The sequence below is a fragment of the Castanea sativa genome, chromosome 11, assembly GCF_040712315.1.
Source record: "Castanea sativa cultivar Marrone di Chiusa Pesio chromosome 11, ASM4071231v1".
NCBI classification, from domain to species: Eukaryota; Viridiplantae; Streptophyta; class Magnoliopsida; order Fagales; family Fagaceae; genus Castanea; species Castanea sativa.
The window spans coordinates 13,546,870-13,572,452 of record NC_134023.1 but is presented as its reverse complement, the minus strand read 5'-3'; the positions used below and the strand labels follow the sequence as shown (position 1 = coordinate 13,572,452).

Here is a 25,583-nt window from a genome sequence, read left to right as displayed (position 1 = left end):
TTTTTCTTCTAATTTTTAATAAGATAGAATGTGTAGTGATCTTTATTCTGTTGTAATTTTTATTGAGTATATGTGATTAGTTTTTTATTATTATTAATTTTTAGTTCATTAATAATAATTTTTTTAGTATTTTGCACTCATTAATAACTCACTTAGCATAAAGATTAAAAAATTGAAGTGAACATATGACACAAACTTAAGCAGATAATTATAAAATGATCTCCACATAAATTTAGACACATGACACAAAATTGAATTCTAATTGAACTTTCTTTGAGTTTTATCTATTAATATATATAGATTATGAACAATTTATCCTAATTGATTATAATTATAATCAATTTGAAATTAATGATGTGTCATAATTAGATTGGCTAGAACTATATGTTATGGTAAGGCTGCACACACTTGATTAATTATATAATCAAACATTAATTATTCAATGAGTAATTTGTGTAATTATCTTTTTAATTAGGATAATTTTGGGACTTATTAATTTTGAAATTTAAGTAATTGGAAACTAATTTGGGGCATATTAATGTTCAATATGTTGAAACTATTTTCCAACAAATGACCTTTGCTCAGTTTTCATTAGACAAAGAGAGATTCAGATCCTCTAGATTTCCACATACAGTTTTGGTGTTGGCGTGTGAGTGTATTCTCTTATCTTATCTCACTTCCCCTATATATATATATATATATATATATATATATGTGTGTGTGTGTGTGTGTGCGTGTGTGTCTCAAATAAAAAAAAGATCCTCTAAATTTCCTAGAGTACTCTACAAAATAGATTTCCTTAAATCTTAATAATTATTTAATAATTTAATGGTCTAGATTCTGCCATGTGAACATTCCACTAACAATAATCTTAATTGTTTTGTTTGTAACATTATTTTATTATTTTAATAATATTGTTAGTGGAATGCTGATATGGCAGAATCAAGACCTTTAAATCATTAAAGAGTGGTTATGATTTAAGGAAATCTATTGGTAGAGTATTCTAGGAAATCTAGAGGATCTAAATTCGACAAAGAGATACTCTTTTAATAATGACTTTTGGTATATCTAAATAAATAAATAATGACTTTTGGAAAAGTTTTATAGATTTTTTTTTTTAGAAATAATTACAACATGCTGTTAGCTTTGCAGCTAGAATCCTTTCCCTCTAGATTCTAAGCACTTTGTAATTTGTACATGAAGAGGTGCCAATAAAGAATAAAGATTGGTCTATTCACTTATGCACAAAATTACTATGCCTTAGAAAAGAATCATCATAATTTCTGATCGTAGAACTATTGCGTGTGATATTGCTGGAAGTCTATAGGTAAATTATATCGATGGAAAAGCAAATAAAGTAGCTGACTTCATTGCTTTCATTGGGCAAGACCTTCAAATGCACGTAGGTTAATTTGGAATTTCAATCCTCTTTACTTTTTATTGATAATTGTTGTAAACCCTATAAGTGGAATTGTTCTAGTAAATTTTCCTACACACCTAAAAAATATATATATATATATATATATATATATATATATATATATATATTTCTCTTTATTTGTACTATTAAATTTTCAAGAGTTATCATGTAATAACTTTCCCACACGCCTAAAAAAAGTATTGGGCATGACCTTCAATTTTTTTTTTTTTTTTTATAATCTATTTATTATAACAAGCGTTGAAAGAAGGTTCAGAATTTAGTTCTTCTTAGAAATGAGACCAAACAATGCTAATAAGTTAGCATGGTCATTAAGATTAAGAGATATTATTCTCATGAAATATATATATATATATATATATATATATTTATTGTTGAATTATTCTCATGAAATTGATATTTTCATTTTAATAACAACCTCATGCAAATAATCTATTTATTATAAAAAGTGTTGAAGGAAGGTTCGAAATTTAGTTCTTCCTAGAAATGAGACCAAACAATGCTAATAAGTTAGCATGGTCATTAAGGTTAAGAGATATTATTCTCATGAAATATATATTGCTGAATTATTCTCATGAAATTTATATTTTCTTTTTAATAACAACCTCATGCAAATCTTTTTTTGAGAACAACCTCATGCAAATCTTAACTATGTGGAAGGATCGTTTCAAAAAAAAAGAAAAAAAAAACTATGTGGAAGGATATAAAATATTAAGCTTATTTGGCTTATGTATATCTTTTTAAAACTTTATTTTTTTTAGATACAATTATAACTTTTTACATTGCTTTGGTTTTTCTTTTTCTTTTTTTTGGGTAAAATGCAAAATCATTCCCTATTCTTAATTTCTGGGACAAAATTAAACAGATCCTTGATCTTCTAATTTGAATTTAAAAGCCACTTTTAACTTTATTTCTTTTGATAATTTGGAAGATAGGGAATTTCAATTCCAAAATTCTCCATCAAAAACATCCATAAGTGACTTCCTCATTTGAGAAGAAGCATTAAAAATAGATCTTTAATCAAATTTTAATTTGAATAGTTTTTTTATTAAATTTATTTTAAAATAAGGTTTTTTTTTAATAAAAATGAAATGTAAGAAGACGAAAATTAGATGGAAGAATCAATTAGACTAATTTTCAAAATTCATGGATTCGTAGTTCTTAATTTAAAAAAATAGCAGAAAATCAGTTTTTTTTTACCCTAAAAAATCAGTTAAAAAAAAGTCCAAAATGTATTACTGAAAAAAAAAATGACACGGCTTATAAATTCCCAAACTAAAGTGCTGAGGTCCGATGAGGTCTGAGAGAGTTGTGATTTCGAAGAAACTTTTCAGATGTCAGCTAAACTCTTCTATTTCTATGTTAATTTCAACCTCCAAAGAAAGAAGCTCTCTACATGTGACCCTTAAAAGACCCTGCACTCCAACTGTTCGACGATTGGTCCCAGAGACACCTCTCTGTTCTTATTCGTAAATGCAGGGGACATTCATGTTCTTGAGCTTAAACAAGCTTCTCAAATGTTCAAAAACTGGTTCTATGACATGGGTTCCAGTGAGGCACAAATCAAGTGGAGGAAGAAGACCCAAGAAGAAAATCTACCACAGGGTCCATGAACTTGACAGAGTCATGGACTTGCAAAAGAAACCATCTTTGATCCTTCAGCTCAAGTCCATCATCCAATCCCAGAGACAGCAGTCTCTCTTTCTCAGGGACCTTGAAAAAGAAGTTGGGTTTGTTCAGAAATGGAATTTCATGGCTGTCATTGAGAAGTACCCTGCTATATTTTGTGTTGAAGGGGGTGGCAGTACTAACAGAACACCCCCTTCTGTTAGGCTCACTGATAAGGCCCAAAAGATTGCCAGTGAAGAAGGTGAAGCTAGGAACTTGATGGAACCAATTCTGGTTAACAATTTGAGGAAGTTGTTAATGTTATCAGTTGATTGTAGAGTACCACTTGAAAAGATAGAATTCATTGAATCTGAATTGGGTTTGCCAAATGACTTTAAGGAGTCATTGATTCCAAAGTACCCGGATTACTTTTCTGTGAAGGATGTCAATGGGAAGCCTTATCTTAATTTGGAAAATTGGGACTCTTCATTGACAGTCACTGCCCGTGAGGAAAGAGCAGCACAGGATGGGATTCCGGACTTTAATGGGAGTCGAAAGCGGGTTAGAATCTCGAAAGATGGTAACTATCGAGGTCCGAATGCATTTAGATTGAGTTTTCCTGTAGGCTTTAGGCCTAACAAGAGTTATCTTGAGGAAATTGAGAGGTGGCAGAAAATGGATTTCCCTTCTCCATACTTAAATGCAAGGAGATTTGAAGCTAAAGATCCAAAGGCCAGAAAACGGGTGGTGGCAGTCCTCCATGAGCTTCTCAGTTTGACTATGGAGAAGAGAATGACATCTGCACAATTGGATGCATTTCATTCTGAGAATCTGTTACCATCTCGATTATTGCTTTGCTTGATAAGGCATCATGGTATGTTTTACATCACTAATAAAGGTGCAAAAAGCACTGTTTTTCTCAAAGAAGCTTACGATGGTTCAAATTTGATAGATAAATGTCCTTTGTTGTTGTTTTATGACAAATTCATATCACTTAGTGGTAGAAGAGAGATCAATTTGAACGGCGAGATGCCTTCTTCACAAGTTGTTACCTGAGAATTTGCTTAGCTGAGAGAGATTCTGTGTAATGCTGGTAGATATGGACTATGCCTGTGAGACTTGCTTTGATGCCAGAATTAAGTCAGTCATTTTGTAGTTCATGATTTTGGTCTAGCTAACTGGTTTTGATCTACCCCAACAATCAAACTTATTTGCGTTGATTCATTTTATTGCCAGGGCTTGATATCTGTGTGTATAAGTACGCAGTTTCCATATATGTAAGCATATTTATATATCATTTTGCTTTTGATATCCACTGTTGTGTCTGAGCATTGGGTGATTACTGGAAGTTCTGTTTAAAAATCATACTTACAAAAGATCATTTTTAGTCAAGGTTATCTATGCAAGTATTTTGATCAACATGAGTTTTAGTATTATGGTGACTGCCTGACTGGGATCTATAGAATCTCTATGTTTAGGCTGTTGTACCTTCATTTCTATGCTTCTTGAGGCTTATAACTTCTTCCAATTATTGCCCCCCCCCCCCCCCCCCTCTTGTCTTCTGTATTATCCTTAATTAAACTGCATCTTCTGGTTGTTTACCTCATGTTGAATTTGATTGGGAATCCATGGTTAGACACTATTGCAGTTATATGTAGTGCATGAGCAAATTTTGAGAGCAATATCTGTTGAGTATGTAGTGGCCACTGCTACTCTCTGCTTCTTCCTCTTATCCACCATCTCTTAAATATCCAAAATTTGAATTTATTTCTTTAAGTTAGTTATCAATTTCGAAGACCTATCCAATATGTTCTGGAAAATTTAATAAAATTGCAATTTAATAATAAAAAAAAAAAATTGATCATATGCATATTGATGTATCCCTTTAAAATTCACATCTTATTTTCATTATCAACATATTTGTGTGAAATCCATCTCCCATATCTATAAGTGCTTCAAAGGCAGTGACTTTGGTCTATTAGATGGCTCCCCCCCCCCCCCCGAAAATTATACTGTGGGGCCCGCCCCTGTGTGAGACACCCGGCATATATGCTTGGGTGCAGGGATATACCGCCTCCCCCCCCCCCCGCCCTCTCTCCCCTCCCCAAATTTGTTACTATGATGTAAAAGAATTTATACCTTTTCTTTTTTGAGTACAAATAAGAAAAGATTTTCTTATAAAAAAAATAGAAAAGCTTTGATGTATATAATCTGTCCCATTTCTTTAAGAGATGTAAAGTGCTAGAAGGATGTTGTGAGGATATGACTGAAATTCATGAAACAGTCCAATCATCTGTCTTAGATTAGCTTAGAGAGCCAGAGACAACCAAACGAAATGGAGGGTTTCACCAGATGGTTCTATGTCTGTGCCATCTGTTTTTGCAGAAGATGTTGTGAAGTGGTATGTTTTCTTTCTTGTTCGTGTTTGGGGCACAAATATATCCAACAAAACCCAATTCAAATCAATAGATTATGGTGTTTGGTGGACAATAGCTGCTCTTTATGTGGTAGGGAATGTGACTTTGCTAGAGTAGCGTGGTTTGGATTAGGTTGGTGCCTTTTGTATTGATGCAATTAATGTGAATTTGAGTATTTATCTGATAATGTTGGTAGTTGCTCCCCCAGCTCAAGTCCTGGATGGCAGAGTAACAAACCAGTTGCCATTATTTGCTGCTGTGGTTATAGATTAATTACTGAAGCTAAGGAGCTTAACTTGATCTAATTCCGCTGAAGTTTTAACTATGAAGCTACCTGCCAGAGTAATGCAGAATTTTGAAAGCTTTGCTAAACTCAGACAAGATCTCTACTCAGGCAACTATGGAGCAGACAGAAACCTCCTGCATTAAGTTCAAGATGAGCTGTGATGTCGCTCTCGATTCAAAGTAGGCATGCATAGCCGGCTGTTTTGCGAGACTGGGAAGGCGGTGTTCTAAAAGGGTGGGCAATGAGGATTCCAAGTTTCCAAAGAAAAGGGTGTAAGGGAGCTGACAATGGAAGGGGAATCCAAGATGTGCATGGATGTTTTAAGAAAGGAGGCAAAGTCCAAGCTGGGAAATGTCTTCCATCCTCGAGACTATTATGTGCCTCCAGCCTCCAGCCTCCAGCATATATGTTTGATTGGGTTAGTAGGAATGCTAATGGCGTGGCTCACTCCCATAGCAATTGGGCTATTACTCGTTGTCCTTGTGGGTTTTTTTTTTTTTTTTTTTTTTTCACCAGAGGTTCCATCAGTCATGTGAAAGGATGAATGTACTCTAGTTGTTGATATTTAATGAATATCTCTGGTAGCTCCTCTGATTCCATCAGTCATTAAAAAACTGGATAATTGAATTGAATGCACATACACTAAAGTAGTTATTTTGTCAATTCATTGGCAGTGAAAAGTATATAGACTAGGACTCACCAGAGTTTCCAGTGATAAATATCTTTCCTTTGGGCCATCAAACTGAGGGGAAACATTGGTGGCGCGTATGAGTGAAACAAAAAGCAAGAATTTTGCAAGCCTCCAAGCTATTAAATATCTGCAGCAGCAACATGCTTATGACTGAAACTAGTTGATTTTTTGTAGTTGACTGCTGATATGAAAATTACTTGTGAAACTAAATGCAATATTTTAGTTTATAGGTTGACCACTGTCAGTGTATTACAGGATTTAGTTCAGTTGCACACAACTGAGGTGAATATGTGTATACAAGTGCAGAAAAAATTTAGAACTTGATTGTACCATATCTAAATGCTTCAACCCTAATTGGCTGAATTAGTTCAAAGAATTGACAACACAAAAGATGTGAAGAAGAATAATGAATTTCCTGAATGGCTTCTAGTTGGTGATTGTATTGAAAATTCTTAGACAGCTGCTTCCGGATTGTTCATCACCCTCGGCAATAGCTTGTCCGTCTGGACTACTATGGTGTGTTCTTGGAAGTACAGCCTAAGTTTTTGGGCAGCCGTGATCAATCCAAATGCCAGCTTTTTCATGGGGGGATACCTTCCTTCTGTCATAGTGATGACTCTAGAGAGGCACAATGAAGAAATTGCAAGATTCAAACACAAAGTCTAATGCATTTGCAATTCTAGAAGCAAACAAGTTTTGTCAAATTGCTCCACGACAATTTCTTGCAATTAATATTTTTATACCTATTCTACAATATCTCATGCAAGGATACAAAGAAGAAACAAATATAGAGAGACCCCATTTGTACTAAACTCCAACAAAAAAAATTTCATTAATCAAGATAATGTACAATGGTTACATGAGCAGAAAATACAGAAACAAGCCTTGTATTCACCCAACAAAAAAAATGACCCTACAGCCTTGCATTCACCCTTGCTAATGAGGTACTTTTACAAAAAAACAAGCTACCACCAGCCTAAGCATTTTCACAAACACCTTCACAGCAATTCATGGGTTACTATTGCTTCTTTTCACAAGTTACTCAACTTAGTCCTCAACCTCAAGGGTAGTAAATTTCAATCAGAGAAGGGAAGCTTTCAATACATTTGCTGTGCTACATAGTAATGCAAAATGAAGAAAGTCATAAGTATACTCAAATTTTTGCCACATGTACTCCACCGCTATCTTTTCATTCTCTATGGAAATCATTAATAATTTTAACACAAACTGAAAAAAGAGCTCCAGCTTCAGCAAGAGATGACTTCTTTGATCAAATTTCTCCCTTTCAAAAATTAAGGATAGGAAAAAGTAAGAAATACCGTGCAAGAGTGATGTTCAAGCTGTATCAAAAATATGAGAGAGATGGAGAGCGATATTACAGGATTTTAGTGGGAGGCAAATGATGGAAGGAGTCAAGGAGTCTTTGTGAAATATGATGTGGCTTGATAATTGATCCTTTGATTCAGTCTTGCTAGATGTCATGCATCTATTTAAAAACTGAAGAGAACGAGAGAAAAATAAACGGGAGAGGAGCCCATCCCATTTGAAATTGAAACTGGTCATTTTTTTCCAACTCTCACGTAGTGGCATTAAAATTCAAATAAGAGAAGTAATTTTTCTAAAATATATATAGATAACCGTGTGTGTGTGTGTGTTTTTTTTTTTAAACAAAAATGTAAGGTAGCTTGAAATGATGTTTAAAAGTGAGATGGAGATGGTGTCCTAATTTTGAGACAAAATGGAGAAGGTAATGAAAAAAATGTAAAATTTAAAAATAGTAAATTACTCTTTTAACCAATTTGTGTTTTTTAATTTAAAATTATTTAACTAAAAGATAAGTGTATTTTAAAAAGTTTAAGAATTTGTATCAGAATATTTTAGTACACAAAATTATGAAACCCAAACAGGAAATCCTATTATTAGCAGTATAAATTATCAACTCTTTCTTTGCTATTTTCTCTATTCTTTTCATTATCACTTTTTCTTCTACTATTTTATTGCATCCTTAGATAAACTATAAAGTAACAATGAGCATTTTCTCAAAACATACAGAGTTTTTTTCATAGTAACTTTTTTTTTTTTTTGAAAAAGCAACCATTTTTGTTCACAATAACTTCTTCTTATTCTTTTATTTCTTTTGATTAACAACTTCTTCTTATTCATGTTTGTTTGTTCCGGTTACCATATTTGTACGTTGGAATGTGACAATGTTTTTAATACACAGTTTCTTTTTCTACTTTTTCTTTTCTTCTTCTTCTTCTTTTTTAATGAAAACACCACCTTTAATTTTTTTTATCGACTTATTTTTTCACCATTATTAATAATTATCCTTCTTTTATATAATTCTTAAATTGATTAAAATATAATTACATTTTATATCTAAATTATAATGAAACATTTATAAATTCTCTATTAGTACATTGGAATTGTGCCTAGTGCTTATCTAACAATAAACTAAACTCTCATTAATTAGTTATTGCTAAATAAATAAATAAAAAAGAAATCGCAATCACAAAGTTTTTAATTTACAAAAAAGGAAGAATCATAAAATGTCCTATATAATTAAATGGGTAAACTCCAATAACATATTATGAGGTATGAGCTAAACTTAATCAGGTTTAAGAATTTTTATAATTGACCAATTTGATCCCTAAAGCTTACTTAGTCCCTAAGACAAGTGAGAAAATTGACCACCAAACCTAACCATGTTTAGGAATTAAGTTGATTTTAAGAATCAAATTAATCAGTTTTAAAAAGTTGTAAACTTGGTCGGTATTTATTGGATTTTACCCTAAATAAATTGATAAATTAAAAAAAAAAAGTTATATGGGCTAGGCAAATCCAAGTCCAAACAAGTCAAGTAGTCCATAACTTAAGCCCATTCTCTGCACATAATTTCTGGGTTGGGTTTGCTGTGAATTCGAAATCACCATCTCTTTCTAGGTTTCACATTTCCTGTAAAACAAGAGAGAGAGAGAGAGAGAGAGAGAGAGAGAGAGAGAGAGAGAGAGAGAGAGAGAGAGAGAGAGAGAGAAACTGAGTTTGTGTACAGAGAGAGAATTTGATTTTTCTAGTGGCCGGATTTGATTTTCTCAAATGTCAGGTAAACACAACAACAAAAAAAAATCATTTCTAATTTTACTTTTTTTGTTTTTTGGTTGAATTGATTCATACAATTACAAAACTACCGATACAACAGCTCATTTTTAATTCAGAATTTGATGTAATAATGAACAATTATGAAGGGCAAACCAGGAAGAAAATGGGTCAGGCACACTGACCTATTAAACACATGTAAACTCAAGGGGTTTATGTGTGAAGAAGGCTTAATTGATCTACGATCTTCGGGAAGCCCTTAAAAAAAAAACAAACTTAAGATATGGGTTCTGCAATTTGATTTTTTTTTTTTTTTTTGGGGGGATAATTCAATAGCTGGGGGAATGAGAATTTGAACAATGGAAACTAGAAGGTGCTAGATGAGCGACAGCCTTGTGAATGTACTAAGGTAGTTTATTCATAGCCTTGACATTCTAATTCTTGTTTATGTGGCAAAATTTGACAAATTCACGTAACGCTCCTCTATTATAACGGAAAGGTTAGAGAAGGACTAACTTGGTAAGTTTGCATTTTTTTTTTTAAGACTATAAACGAACTTTTCAAATTTTAGGGACTAAAATAGAACCCAAATCAGATTTTAGGGACCATCATATATTTCACATTTTTTTTGGGGTACTAGTTTAGTATTGTTAATCAAAGTTAGAGTTCGGCACTTGTATTATAACTTCAAATTTTGGTAAAGTAATTTTTTTGATGGAATGACATAAAGTATAACATGAGAAATATTATAAGGTTTGTAGTTTGTGGAGGTGACTCTACTTTAATTTTTGTTGTTGCAATATTTTTGTTGTACGTGTTCAAAGCATTATGCTATTAAAAAGAATTTTTCTTATTACTTTATTTTTTATTATGTCCTTAGCATTACCATATTAAAAATTTAACTATTCTCAAATTTTTTTGTTTTTGCATTTTTGTTGTGTCAACAACATTATTTTTGTTGTCACTGTTTTTCTGTTTTTACATTTATCAGTCTTTGTAATTTTCCAATTTCCTTTACTCTTTTATTTATCAACTAGCCATAATATTTTCAGAGTGCCAGCCATATTGACTTTGTCATTTAAAACAATCAATTTTTTTCCTTTAAGATTTAACATCAGCATACTATAAATTTTTGTTGTTGGGCTTGCTTCTTTTTTATTTTTTCTCCAAATTTTAGATAAATATAATTTGTTGTTGGATCTTTTCTTTTTGTTTTAAAATGTCAATAATATTGTTAAGGGATGCCAACTTTTAATTTTGTTGGACTTAATTCTGTAAATCAATCACCTAAAAAATTTAGGGTATTCATTTTTTTTTTTTTTATGATGAACAAAAAAATATTTAAAAAAAATATAAATTAATTTATTTTTCATGGTGAGGGTGTTCATTTGAAAACCCTCACCAGAACATTGAACCGTCCCTGGGTCCAACACTCCACATCAGTTGTCCACGGTCATATATGCAAAGATTCCTCAATTCTTAATAGTAATAAATATAGATGAACTCAATGTTTGATTTATTTATTGCTTTGTGTATAACATCATATAAAATCATGCATATAAGGAATTAATGCATAAAATTATTTAATTTTCTCGTATGTGTAAGTATACGTTTATGTTTAGATAAATGTTATGTTTAAAAAAGTTTATTACATTCATTAAAGATTAACAAATAATTAACATGCAAGTTGATCGATTTGTAATTTGATGTTATACGTGAAAAGGTATTAAATTCTTTGGAGTACAAGTTGAACATCATTTGTTGTAATAATTGTATTAATTTCTAAAAAGAGTATTTATTGATTTTATCTTTGGAGTACAAGTTGGACATTATTTGTTGTAATAGGGGTTCTTATACATATATAGTGTTTTGTGCATTAAAAAATAAAAAGACAAATGGAAATATTAATTTTTAAGTTAGTATGCTAAAAGTGGGAAAATCTCTGAAGCAATTTAGTCACGCATAATTCATAGAGGAGAAGTTTCCTAGAGACATATAATAGAAGTGTTTGGAACTTATCTAGTCACCATCTTAATCATCGATCAACATTGTTATGCATTACTTCCAAAAGAAGAATGCTGCATGCTAATAATGTCACAGTTTGAAGAACAATTTTACCCCAAAAAAGCTTTTTGAAAGATATTCTAGAATATTTGAAAATCCAACCAAATTTAAGGGATCTTTTGTAAAATGTTCAAAAACTTCATTAGGTTTTGATGAATTCTAGTTCAGAGTTTTGCTGGATGATAAATCGACAAAAAATAAATATTTGCAATTGAAGTGGCAAAATCTAAAATTCCCTCACACAAATTATTAAACTCTCTAAAATACCCATATCTTTTAGTTAAATAATTTTATATTAAAAAACACAAACTGGTTAAAAGAATAATATATTGTTCCTAATTAGGCTATAACAACTTGTCACTTAATTAAATTTGTTGTAGAATTTTTCTTATTCAAGTTGTTACCGGTAAGCAGGTAATATCTCAATTGTAATCACTTCCTACCTACATGACCTTAGACCCACTTTTTACACCTATCTTTATCATAAACAGCTCGGGTGCAACGGAACTATTATATATATATATATATATATATATATATATATATATATATATATATATAAACTTTAGTTTTTGCTTAATGGATGAAAGCTAAAACAGAATGAACAAATTTACCATATAACACTATAATCTGTTATATAAATAACAAATTTAATTGTTGTCCAAGTAGCTTAAATTTTATACGAACATTGATCGTAGTGTAAAAGCCATGTTTTACAGCACCTAATGAATAAACACCTATAAAATTACCATGAATAAGTAAAAGGTTTTTATAGTAACTTTATCTAGCACATAAAGTCTAAGTATAAAGGTTTTATACTAGATAATTAAACTTCTTTTATTATCATGGATTCCTTTGTTGTGGTAGTAGGTCAGTGATTTTTCTCTTGGAAATGTTTTCCGTGTACTTTTCATTTCTTCACCATATCATGTGTTCATTGTTTGATTTATTTACAATTTTTTATATAACATAGTATAAAATCATGCATATAAGGAATGAATATATAAAATTATTTAATTTTCTTATATGTTTAAGATCACGTTTATGTTTAGATAAATATTATGTTTATAAAACGTTTTTTTTTTTTTTTTGTTGAGAAACCATGTTTATAAAACGTTTATTACACTCTTTGAAGATTAGAAAATAATTAAATGCAAGTTGATAGTTTTGTTATTTGATGTACTTGTAAAAGGTTTTTAAATTCTTTCAAGTACAAGTTGAATATTATTTGTTGTAATAATTGTATTAAAAAGAGTATTCAATGATTTTACTTTTACTTGAATTTTTTTAATTTTGAAAAAATGGATGGACTTAATAAATGTTAGGAATAAGAGGTTCCACTACATGTATAGTGCATTGGGTTAAAAATAAATAAATAAAAGACAGATGAAAATTGTTTAAGTAATAGGATGGCAAAAGTGGGGAAATCTCTAAAGCAATCAATTCAACCCCTAAGTTGCGGATAAGAAATCTTTAGGAGATATATAATAGAAGTCTCCAATCCCTTGATTTGTATTTATTTCCAAAAAAGCGAGGCCACATACATAATTATAGGCAACATCAAATTATTAAACTATCAACTTGCATTTAATTAATTGTTAATCTTTAATGAATGTAATAAGTATTTTTTAAAACACTAAAAGTATTTAAAATTAAACTTGTACTTTAAACATATGTGAAAAATTATTTATTTTTATACATTTGTTTGTTATATGCGTGTTTTTATTCAACTTAGACATTTCGCCCAATTCCATTATAAAATAGTTGTTAAGTATGCAATTAACTAATAAAAAATCTTTTTTTTTTAATTCTTAGATAAAAGAATCTATAAATTTTTTTATTAATTTTATAAAAAATTTCATGTGAGAAAAATATTTTTTTAATGGCAAATTTTTTACGAAATTGGACAAAATGGCTAAATGAATAAATATGAAATTTAGATAACTCAATTTAATGAAAGTATAGTTAGAAGACTAAAATAAATTTCAATCAAACTTAAATAATGTAACTTACATTCTAATCTTTTTTTTAAAGCTCAGCTAAGTTTGACCTTGGATTAAGATTCTAGTTTAAAGCCATGTATCATGATTCGAGTTGCTAGGATACTCTAGATTTGCTTAATAAAAATATGTAAGCTGCCTTCTTGTTTTAGTTTTGTATAATAAATAATTGTATTTTTAACTTTTTTTTTGAAATAAATGTAAGACCAAGATAATATTTTCGCCATACTTTTTTTTGTAACCTATCATATCATATTATATTATGTACTAATAAATTTTGGGCTTAAAAGTTGTGGTTAGCCAAATAGTTGTTCCAAATACTATATAATAAAAGTTAGACTTACAAATTATGGACTAAATCAAATTACAGTAATTTTTTAAAATAAAATCAATATGTTATTTTTTACTTGAATACTTCTCTATGTGATTTTTTTTGTTCTAATTCGTTATTTGTACATAAGTTAGTGGATGATGTGAATGGAAGAAACTATTTGAAATTGAAATTGGTATTTTTTTTTTCCTAACTCTCATGTAGAGGCATTAAAATTCAAATAGGAGAGGCAATTTTTCTAAAGTATATATTAACAACCGTGTGTGTGTGTGTTTTAAAGGTAAGGTAACTTGAAATGATGTTTAAAAGTGAGATAGATATGGTGTCCTAATTTTGAGACAAAATGGAGAAAAGAAAGGAGAAAAATCTAAAACTTAAGAACAATAAATTACTCTTTTAAGTAGTCTGTGTTTTTTAAATTAAAATGATTTAACTAAAAGATATGGGTATTTTATAAAGTTTAAGAATTTGTATCAGAATATTTTCGTATGCAAAATGATAAAATCTAAACAGGAAGTCCTATTATTAATAGTATAAATTATCAACTCTTTCTTTGCTATTTTCGCAATTCATTTCATTCTCACTTTCCTCTACTATTTTATCGCATCCTTAGATAAACTATAAAGTAACAATGAGTGTTTTCTCAAAACATAGAGAGCTTTGTTCATAGTAACTTCTTTTTATTTATTTATTTATTTTTGTTGATAAAGCAACCATTTTTGTCACAAATAACTTCTTCTTCTTCTTTTTTTTGAGTGACAACTTCTTCTTATTCATGTTTGTTTGTTCCGGTTACCATATTAGTACATTGGAATGTGACAATGTTTTTAATACACAGTTTCTTTTTCTACTTTTCCTTCTTCTTCTTTAATAAAAATAAACACCACCTTTAATTTTTATCAACTTTTTTCTTCACCATTATTAATAATTATCCTTCTTTTATATAATTCTTAAATTGATTAAAAATCTAATTACTTTTTATACCTAAATTATAATGAAACATTTATAAATTCTCTATTAGTACATTGGAATATGCTTGTGCCTAGTGGTTATCTAACAATCAACTAAACTCTCATTAATTAGTTATTGCTAAATAAATAAATAAATAAGAAATTGCAATTGCAATGTTCTAAAAAAATAAAATAAAAGGAAAAATCATAAAATGTCCTATATAATTAAATAGGTAAACTCCAATAACGTATTCTAAAGTATGAAATAAAGCTAATCAGGTTTAAGAATTATTAACCACCGCTCTCTCTTAGTGCGGTGGTCACTCTACAAGTATAAATGCTTGTGGGGTGTGGGGGGCAAGGACCAGGGTTCAAGTCTCTAAGAGGGAACTTCACACACATATACACTTAGATTAGGCTAGAGTAGAAATTCTATCGTGTATAAAAAAAATAAAAAAAAATTCAAGAATTATTAAAACTGACCAATTTCATCCTTAAAGCCTACTCAATCCCTAGGTGAGAAAATTGAGTACTAGACCTAAACTTATTTAGGAATTAAATTGATTTTAAGAATCAAATTGGTCAGTTTTAAAAAGTTATGAACTTGGTATGTATTTATTGAAAAAGTAAATTCTAATAAACTACCTGAGGTTTGAGTTTAATACCAACAAGTTCCAAAACTTTTTAAAAGCGACCGAAGTGGTCCCTCTAAACGGCGTTAGGCCCGTTACTCATTGTCAACTTAACCTATCTTTTCTAATCTATATTCGAACACCCTTTCCAAATAACGTTACTGTGCTAATGATTTCGTTAGTTGGCTGGTTTTGAGAGAATTTGGGAAACTAACATCTCGAGTTTTAGAAACTCGAGATTTAATTAAAAATCGAGCTTTTAAAACTCGAGTTATGGCGTTTGTTATGGTCTTCGTTACTCCCATTACGTGGACAAATTTTCCACCTGGAGGAACTTAGCCACGTAGAAATCGAGTTTATAAGACTCGAAATCTTCACAATATTCCCCCTTTCAAACGCCTAACTCAAACACTCTCACTCTCCAAAAAATCTTGAAACACTTTCTCAATCTCTCAACTCTCAGTGTCTCAAACGCTCTCTCTCAATCTCTCAACTCTCAGTCTCTCAAACGCTCTCTCTCAATCTCTCAAACACCGAAACCAGTCACCCTCTAACACTTCTCGGCTCAGAACCCTCTAACGCTCTCCTCTTTCAGAACCCTCTCTCTCTCGCTTCTCAGCTGCTGCTACACCGACTGCCGGTCCGCCATAACACCGCCGGTAAGCCTCTCTCTCTTCCCTAATTCCATGGGTGCATCCTGTTTCTATACCTACCAAGCTGGTGGGGTTTTCTGTTAATGGATTTTTGTTGCTTGCGTTTTTGTGGGTTTTGAAGGCTTTTATTGAGGTAATTGTTTTCTGCTTTTGTTTTTATGAATTGGGTTGTTTTTAGTTTTCATTTTGGAATTCACTGTGATTCTTGCTCCTTACTAATTCTTCCATGTTCTACATTAGCTAATGGTGAGTTGCTTGTGATAATTTTTAGTGATAGTAAGTAGTCATTTTCTTCTCAAAAAAGAAAAAATAAAAGTTTTTTTTTTTTTTTTGTCATTTGTGAAGCTCAATCTTTAGTTATATAGGTTGGTGTTATGAGTCTAACTTATCTTGATTAAATAAATAATGATAGCGATGTGTTTTACTGATTCAAATAAATTAGTTAGGATTAGAATTAGGATGATTTATGATTAGTCTTATTTATATAGATTATAGGAACTAGGAAGTTAGAATTCATTTTTATCTAACTGGAAGTCTCTCTCTTATAAATTAAGATCTTGAAAATGTATGAAGAATAGTATGATATATTCAGTTATAAATTGTTAGTTAATCTAACTTGGAGGTTTGGGCTCCCTCGAAGTAGTCAATTTATCAAATTTTGAGGCCCAACCAAAAAAAAAATCATGCACTTAACAATTGGATTGATAGATGGATTGGGAGTTTTCTCAAAAAAGAAGAAGCAGAGAGAGAGCGAGAGAGTTGAAAATGTAATTTCAAACTGTGGAGGAATAACTTGGAGTCAGAGGGTTCTGAGATATGTCGGGTCTAAGTGGAAGAGGAATTTTTTGTAATAGGAGTACCAGTCCAAGTGAACTTTTATGGTTAAAGCTAGGTGGGCAGAAGAAATTACTCATATTGACTAATTGTAGTAGCTGACTTGACATAACATCAGAAAGATTGTGAGAATGTTGCCCACACAATAAGAGGTGGGTGCTGGTTGTAAATTTTCAGTTTCTGCTCCTTGTGTTTCACTGTTTCATGACTGCAAATTTTGTTCAATGACTCAAATTGTTCAGGACTTTGTTATGTGCACTCATGTGCATGTGTGCTAGGCAGTTGATTAGTCTAGACTGTATATTTTGCTACGTAGAGATAGAGCTCAGTTAATTGTATCCTTTATCTTGTTCCTAGGGTTCTATGGTTTCAGTTTGCTCTTCCTAGATTTTCGTGATTGTATGTCTACTTTTTGACATTTCCATGTTTGGATGGGTCCATGGACATGATCTACATTTGCTGGTACAAAATGCCGATTGGTCTTATTGCTAAAATGCATCACGAATGTTTTGGCTTTATAATCAGTGGTCTCAATGTTGTTTTGCTTATGTATGAAGAGTTCCAGTTGTGGGGTATCAGCTTCTTCCTTTTAATTGGCCTATCTTAATTAGGGATGTCCAACTTCAACTTCAACTGACAGTATCTTGTTTAAATGCCACGATAATTTTTTTGGGGGAGAGATGCTACCAAATTTTTTTAATGTTCATGGAGACATTAACTATACAATTGCTTAATTTTCATACAACATGATGCTAATTGAGACCCACAAAAAATTTAAATATAATTTTATAAGGATGTCTATAAAAATTGGCGAAAATGTAATTTTGTTCTAGTGTTAAAACCAAAAACATGAATAAGAATAATTATTCAATTACAAACTTTTATTCCTCGTAATACCAAATCCAATTCCTTAACTAATTTACATCAAATGTACTAAACCCTTTGTTTCAAGCCTATCATTTTCTGGTTTGGAACTTGCCTAAAGCAACAAGTTCAGCTACTCCTCAGCTTTAATTACTTTCAGACCATTATACTGATTTGGAACTAACCCAAATCATCAAGTTCAATTACTCCTCATCTTGGACAAGCATGACCAACATCCAACTCTTCAACCGGAATAGCATATGGCGAACTCCAGTCAGCATCAAAGATTTGTTGAAGTTGTGAAACAATGGCAGGGTTGTATGTTCCAAAGTTGACACCAGCTGTTGTATAGAAGTAATCCCAAATAAGATTGCTTGTGCCAATGTGGGCTCGCACATCACTAACTGCATACTTTCCATGGTTTACCCTAGTATACCCAGGGTAAACATTTCCTGTACTAGTTCCCTTTTGAGTAGCAGGTCCTGTCAAATTGAAACCTGGAACCCTATAGTACTTAATCTCAACTTTTCCAAAACACTTGTTGTACTTTGATGAATTGCAGAGAACATTGGAGTAAAGGAGAGACTTCAGATACTGATCAGTATTGTCGATAAAATGTGCCCAGTAGGCTACTAATATCTTCACTGTTGCATCCTTGGAGAAGACAACCTACTAATCATAAATTTTGTAAGACTATAAAACCTGGAACGTTGAAGGTTCTAATAAAGATATAAACAGGTGAAAATCTATTAAATGAGTAAAATCATGTTTGGTAACAATGAAAGATAATCCATTCCACCTTTTGGTAGCATTTGAAATAAGTCTCTCTTTTGGTAGCATTTGGTAACAATGAAAGATAATCCATTCCACAACTGCTCCAAAATTTTGACTTGGGATATATGTTCTTCATATCTTGTTTGTTGAGGTTATGTAACTAGGCTTAATATAATTGTTTGTGGGCATTAGAGTTATTTATGAAGACCTAATTCTATGGAATATTGTTGCACTCTTTGCAGTATGGAGCCTGGGATCGATGAGGAGCCAGAGATTGTGCGCCCTGGTCCAGAAGATCCTTCATTGTTGACGCGACAATGAAATCATCGATCAGAGGACATTTGGAATGGCGAGGTGAAATATCTAGTTTTAACAACTGCTTTAATTTTTACGCTGTCTTTGACTTTTAGCAAGTTCTTTGAAAGTTGTATATCTAATTCTAACAACCGCTATAATTTTTATCCATTTTACAGGACTCGGGCTCACTTACATGCCGTGGTCGCGCTAAGGAGATGGCAAAGATAACGATGCAAGATAATCGGGTGATTGATATTATCAAGTTGGTGGGGTTAGAAGGATTGTTTAGGGTCCTTTCCAGAGAGATAGATCATTGCCTAATATCGGCCCTAGTTGAGTGATGGCGGCCAGAGACTCATACGTTCCATCTTCCACATGGTGAGATGTCAATCACCCTAGAAGATGTGGAGGTCATTTTTGGACTTCCTATAGACGGTGAGGTCTTGGTTGGGCCGACTACTATGGTGGATGGGAATTGGAGGCAACTATGCGTGGAGTTGCTTGGTTTTGGCGTTCCGGAGAATGACAACCAAACTTTGGTGGGGCAAAGAATTCTTATTAGCCGCCTTGTTGAGCGCATTGCAAAGCCACTGCCTCATGATGCAACGGAGGAGCAAGTACATCAGTATGCCCGGTGCTATATTTTAGCACTACTAGGGGATAAGATTTTCATGGACAAGTCGGGAGATAGGGTGCATCTGATGTTCTTGGAGTTCCTGCGGAACCTTCATGATCCGCCAAAGTATAGTTGGGGTAGTGGTTGCCTGGCATGGTTGTATAGAGAGTTGTGCCGGGCAAGTGATAAAGAGGCATCGCAGATTGGTGGGGCGTTGTAATTGGTCCAGTATTGGGCATGGGCGAGGTTGCCATTCTTGTGCCCGAGGATAGAGCCACCACCTGGATGCGATTATGGCCCATGGCCAAAAGCTCCACTTGCATTTAAGTAAGTATTTTCCTGATACTTAGTGTGTTATGCAATGTACTATTCTTAGTAACTAAGTGGTAATATCTTATGTTATTCGATCGTAACTGTAGGTGGGTGCGGGTGCCAAGCCCGAAGAGTAGGCCATCCGGCACGACGTTGATCCATTATCGTGAACAATTAGTTAGAATGCAGCCGGACCAAGTAATAATATACAAAATTTCTGTGGAAGTTATGTTAATTTTCCTTAAGAATATGTTGAAATCATTGCTTTAACATATCTTCTATTTTAATTTTTGTTTTTCCCTTTTATCTATGTATTCTCCTTTGTTTCACATTTTAAGATATTATGATAATTGTTTTTTGTTTCTATTGTAGATTATATGGCAGCCATATGAGGCAGACTTCGGCCACCTTCCTGACTTCTACGTTGCAGGGAGGGATACGTGGACGGCAAGGGTGCCACTTGTGTGTTTTTGCATAGTAGAGACACACCACCCAGATCGTGTCCTTCGACAGTTTGGGTTGGCGCAAGAGCGGCCCGATCATGTTGTGTACGATGATAGACTGCATAGAATAGACTTGCGTGGGAAGGTGGAAAAGAATTGGAGGGAGGAGCATGGACCGTATATCCTTACATGGGATACGAGACAACAACGACTTTGCCATGCACCTCCTCAGACTGGTGAGATGCCTCGCAATCATGATTATTACCGCTGGTACCATCTAGTCACTCGAAAGTATGTCGATCGCAACAGCGCTAAATTAGATATAATGGTAATGTGTTAAATTAGATTTTATTGCCTACTTTGTTTTTTCTTCAGTACATGTAGGAACGTAGAATCAATTGATTTCTTTTTTCAGCAAATCTAGTTTGATCTGACTGACCTCCAATTAAAAAGACTTTCTATTACATATAGTATTCTAATAACACTTTTTGTTCTTAGTTGAGTATTTGAGTAGATCAAATCTGATTGTACTGGTTCTTTCTCCGTTTTAGGTTGAAAGCCATTTAGCACTGTTGGAGATGCTTCCTGTAGGCAGCCGAGCACACAACCATGTCCGACGTGTCCTAAATAATGTAGCTGGGCTTGGTGGTGGTCTTGCAGTAAATGGGCAGGCAAACAATGGGCATGAGACTGAGTTAACAACTATTGCAACCCCAAGCACAAACGCAGCACCGCGAAGTACATCGACCTGTGGTCAAGGTGCTACTGCAAGCCCAAGCACAAGTGCAGCTAGGGGCCGTGGTCGGCATGCAACAACCCCTCGGGTTGTAACTAGTCCCGAGGTACCTGCACCCATCCCACACGCATCTCCTCCACCTGAGGTTCCTCCACCCATCCCAGATGCATCTCCTCAGCTCGAGGTCCCTTCACCCACCCCACCTTCGCAGCCCAATTTTGATCTTGGTTTTGATTTTCATATGACCCCTCCTACGCACCCTGAGACACCCTCATACCCACCCACCAGCTACAATGCACCCACTTTGCCCATGACAATGATCCCCACTCCTAGCTATACAGAGCATCATTACCCACCTACCTCATCCTCATCCGACCCTTTAGGACCTCCAGTTAGGATTGACACTGATGTACCGGACTAGCATCCCCCTCAGCAGCCCTCACCCCCACGAGGTAGACCATAACGTACTAGAAGAGCACCCACTTGTGAGACTGGTGGACACAAAATAGGACACAAAGGCAGCTCTATGGTATGATAACATTACCAACAATGTAATGATATATCTTGTGGTTCACTTTATTCTTATCATTACACCGAATATTGATTGTATGCATCTAATGTCTTTGCAGCACGATGATGAGCCTAAGGATGATGCCCCACAGCCTCCTCCCCTCGCGCCCAAACATTACATAAGGGTTAAAAAACGCAAAATTGGTGAATCTTGAAAAAGAAGCAATACCTGAAATGTGGTGGATGTGGATGTGGATAATGTGAGGCAATGAGTTACAGTAAAATTAATTCCAAGCTTGGCTGCTTTTTAATTCATTTTTGCCACATGCTTTTTAGGAATTTTTTGATTTCTTTACTTGTTCAATTGTTTGTGATAGTGCTTCTAAATCACCTTTTATTTGTGATATAGGTTGTTCTTGCTGCTTCCATTGTAGGCAAGTCTGGGAAAGGTGAGTTTTTACTTGTTACTTACATTTAACACTTTCTTTTTTTTACTTGTCAAAAAAAAAAAAACTCATAAATTATATTTTGGAATTTTTTTTTTCATTCTATTTTATGATGCTTTAAATATACATCTCCCCACTCATTCACAACAAAATGTTTGAGTTAGAAGTTTGGTAAACATACTTTGTCACATTTTGAATGATGAATTTTGGAATATTGGGTTATATCAATAGATTTTGTATAATTCAAATTAAAAAGGAGGGCAGATATCCTTAGGAAGTTTATCTCTTCCTAGTTTTTCTGTTTTAGATTACATCTCAATATTTAGTTGGATTCATTTCTGTTGTATGACAGAACCATTATTTTTCCTCAATTTACTGTTACACATGGTAAAGTTTTAAAAATTGCAAGCTGGAAGGGCATGACTAAATGACCATAATCCTTGTGCATCTACTTTACATAGGAATACAAATTTGAGGATGAATGATTCGGAGGTTGAAGCAGAGATTCATGCTTTACGTGATGGAGGTTTATTGATGCAGGCAAGTTTTTTCTTTAGAACATGTTTGTATTTATTTGTACTAGCTACATGGGTCTTTGTGCTCTTGCTTGTAGCTGTTTATATTTAGATTGTGCATGTATGAGTATGCTCAAAGGAAGCCAATAAGATATGCAAACTCTTAGTACTTTTAACATTTTGTGAATGTAATCACGCATCATAAACTTGTTACGAAGTTGTCAAATATATATGTCTGTAAATTTGTGTGTGTGAGTCTGTCTTATGTCAAATATATATGTTTTTTATATGTGTGTGTGTGTGTGGATCCTTTTAACCTGGCTTTGTAATGTACATTTATAGTTGCTTTTGCACAAAGTATGTTCCCCTTATTTATTACTTTCTGCAAATTGTAAATGGGATGGATATGTATTTTGGACTTGGGAAGGTACTATTTTATGAACCACATGAACTTAGCTCTAAAATTAATCAGTGCATCACATCAGAAGTTTTAGGCAAGACAGCTTTCTATGTGTTAAAAATGATTGACTACTATATATGGTTAACTAGGTTCCTATTGATAGAAGCAGCACCATATTAAAAAACCCACAATTCTTGTGTCAATATGTGACAATACTATGTTTACTTGATAAGACTTGTCTAGACTGCAGTCATGCTATGTGTCCAATTCATGGGTTAAACCCATCCATACCTTGAAAAGCAGAAAAATTGTCTTTCTTAATCTGCTAAGCCAAAGCCTATTCTCTTATTCTAGTATTTGTGTGGTGAAGGAAGATTATTTCATTACAGGCTAATAAATGGGTTTGGAGGTAGGTCTACCATGGTGGGCCTTGCGGCTAAAGTGGTCTTTTATTACATTTCATATTTCCAACATTTCAGAAGTGTAACTGGTAGCTCCATCTTTTTTACAGTTGGATGGAAACAGTCATGTTATATATGCAGAGGAAGAAGCAGCTGGAACTCGCCTTCTCATTGATGGAAGGACTTGCTTACTTCAGGTACCCCCAATATTTTCTTCCCTCATGTCCTACCTTTTCTTTCCTCTTCTACAAGCATGGTGAGATTAATTATTGTTCTATGTTATATCCAGAATGATCATGATCCATCTAAGTTAATAGCAGAAACACCATGCAAACTGCTGAGGTATCTGGTTGCGGATGGTAGTCATATTGATGCTGACACACCTTATGTAGAGGTTGAGGTTATGAAGATGTGTATGCCTCTTCTTTCACCCGCTTCTGGACTTGTCCACTTCAAAATGTCAGAAGGCCAAGCTATGCAGGTAAATCATGTTCAACAGAAGAAGTATAAAATATTCAATTTTGACAGAAGTTAAGAAGTCACTTTTTTGTAGGCTGGTGAACTTATAGCTAGGCTTGATCTAGATAATCCTTCAGCTGTAAGAAAAGCAGAGCCTTTCCATGGGAGCTTCCCAGTCCTGGGGCCTCCAACTGCAATTTCTGGTAAAGTTCATCAGAGATGCGCCGCACGTTTAAATGCAGCCCGGATGATTCTTGCAGGTTATGAGCACAACATAGAAGAAGTAAGTACTATTTTTTCCTGTTTCCATCATGATTTAGAGCTTTGAACAATATTCTGAATCCATAATTCATTCCTTTATGTTTTGAGTTCCGAGCTTTGGCGTCTTGCACATGAGAGTATTCTATTATCTCATTTATTAGACCGTGTTACTACTACTTATCTATACTAAACTTGTGTCAAGACCAGTCTTATCAAATGGTTTGACTGTCTCAGGTTGTGCAAAGCTTGCTCAATTGCCTCGATAGTCCTGAACTCCCTTTCCTTCAATGGCAAGAAGGCTTGGCTGTTCTAGCGACCCACCTCCCAAAAGATCTCAAGACTGAGGTAATAACTTTCTTTTAGGTCTCCTATACAGTTTTATGCTCACATAGTGACTGTACTATAGTTTTCTCTCACCCATGTAAAATTTTCAGTTGGAATCAAAATATAAGGCATTCGAGGGGATTTCAAACTCCCAGAATGTTGATTTCCCTGCCAAATTATTACGAGCTGTTTTGGAAGTGAGTTTTACTATTTCAAATTCCTTATATTAACATTCATGTTCTTTTCCTTAAATTGTAATACACTAAAGTTATGTGCCTTTTGTGGCAGGCCCATCTATCTTCCTGTCCTGATAAAGAAAAGGGAGCTCAAGAAAGGCTTGTTGAACCTTTGATGAGTCTCGTGAAGTCTTACGAGGGTGGAAGAGAGAGTCATGCCCTTGTTATTGTTCAGTCGCTTTTTGAAGAGTATTTGTCAGTCAAAGAATTGTTCAGTGACAATATCCAGGTAAATTTGTCACTATGGAACACAAATTGTTCTTCAATGTTAAAAATAATAATGCCTTAGGTTTTGCTGCATATTAATACTGCCAACACCAATATGACTTGCTATAAATATTACTGGCTTTGATTGAAGCATTAGAATTTTAATTTCAAAGCTTCTAGTTATATTCTTTGTCTGCTCTCCCAGAGCCTCTGTTGTTCTTTTAAGTATTGTGATGTCCCAACTTGAATTGTCTGACTGGATTAGAGTTCTTGTGATATCCAAAATTGAATTGTCTGACTGGATTCTGGTTTTCCTTATATTAAATAAATTCCTCAATTGTTGTCTCCCTATCTTTTCATATCTTCTAGATTAAGCAAAATATGCTCGTTGATCATTTATAATACTCTCTTTTAACAACAAAGACTTTGCCCCAAAAATAAGAAATGGCTACAACAAATTTCTTTTTTCTTATAGTACACTCTTTGTCAATGGAATAGGGATTAGAATTTAGAAGATAAAACTGTTACTATGGAACCAAATGGCCAGACCAACAAGTATTTACTGTGTTGCTAATAGTTTATATGGAATTTCAAGAATTAACCCACTAGAAATTTTAAGAATGTGGAGCTTAAAATGGCTTTTATTGAAAGAGTTGAAGAAAAGTAATTTTTTTTTGGTTTTAAACCAAAGGGTTTAGTCTAGTGGTTCCTAGGTTTCATGTGATATATGAGGTTTTGGGTTTAAGGCCCCAAACCAATACCTTGGATCCATCCAAAGAGAT

General features: G+C 33.2%; 3 protein-coding genes and 1 long non-coding RNA gene across 5 annotated transcripts; all 4 read left to right on the top strand.

The window, feature by feature from the left end:
- The first annotated feature begins 2,692 nt into the window (after nucleotides 1-2,692).
- On the top strand, nucleotides 2,693-5,829 carry LOC142615245 (protein WHAT'S THIS FACTOR 1 homolog, chloroplastic-like). 2 transcript variants are annotated; one of them, XM_075787970.1, is made up of 2 exons: nucleotides 2,693-3,920; nucleotides 5,815-5,829. In XM_075787970.1, exons 1-2 carry the CDS (start codon nucleotides 2,912-2,914, stop codon nucleotides 5,820-5,822), a joined length of 1,017 nt encoding a protein of 338 aa, XP_075644085.1. In that variant the 5' UTR covers nucleotides 2,693-2,911; the 3' UTR covers nucleotides 5,823-5,829. The 2 variants fall into 2 exon arrangements, with proteins under 2 accessions (XP_075644085.1, XP_075644084.1); XM_075787969.1 differs by lacking the exon at nucleotides 5,815-5,829 and having other exon boundaries at nucleotides 2,694-4,352.
- A 13,567-nt stretch (nucleotides 5,830-19,396) lies between these two features.
- Nucleotides 19,397-22,005, top strand: LOC142616099 (serine/threonine-protein phosphatase 7 long form homolog). Its single transcript, XM_075788986.1, has 6 exons — nucleotides 19,397-19,767; nucleotides 19,971-20,061; nucleotides 20,236-20,634; nucleotides 20,858-21,571; nucleotides 21,672-21,812; nucleotides 21,962-22,005. Exons 1-4 carry the CDS (start codon nucleotides 19,397-19,399, stop codon nucleotides 21,461-21,463), a joined length of 1,467 nt encoding a protein of 488 aa, XP_075645101.1. The 3' UTR covers nucleotides 21,464-21,571; nucleotides 21,672-21,812; nucleotides 21,962-22,005.
- A 470-nt stretch (nucleotides 22,006-22,475) lies between these two features.
- On the top strand, nucleotides 22,476-24,101 carry LOC142616098 (acetyl-CoA carboxylase 1-like). Its single transcript, XM_075788985.1, has 4 exons — nucleotides 22,476-22,538; nucleotides 23,425-23,511; nucleotides 23,604-23,795; nucleotides 23,868-24,101. The coding sequence occupies exons 1-4, from the start codon at nucleotides 22,476-22,478 to the stop codon at nucleotides 24,099-24,101; spliced, it is 576 nt and encodes a 191-aa protein (XP_075645100.1).
- A 176-nt stretch (nucleotides 24,102-24,277) lies between these two features.
- On the top strand, nucleotides 24,278-24,799 carry LOC142615576 (uncharacterized). The gene is made up of 3 exons (XR_012840790.1): nucleotides 24,278-24,379; nucleotides 24,469-24,555; nucleotides 24,647-24,799. It is a non-coding gene; the product is annotated as an uncharacterized LOC142615576 (long non-coding RNA).
- Nucleotides 24,800-25,583: the final 784 nt, after the last annotated feature.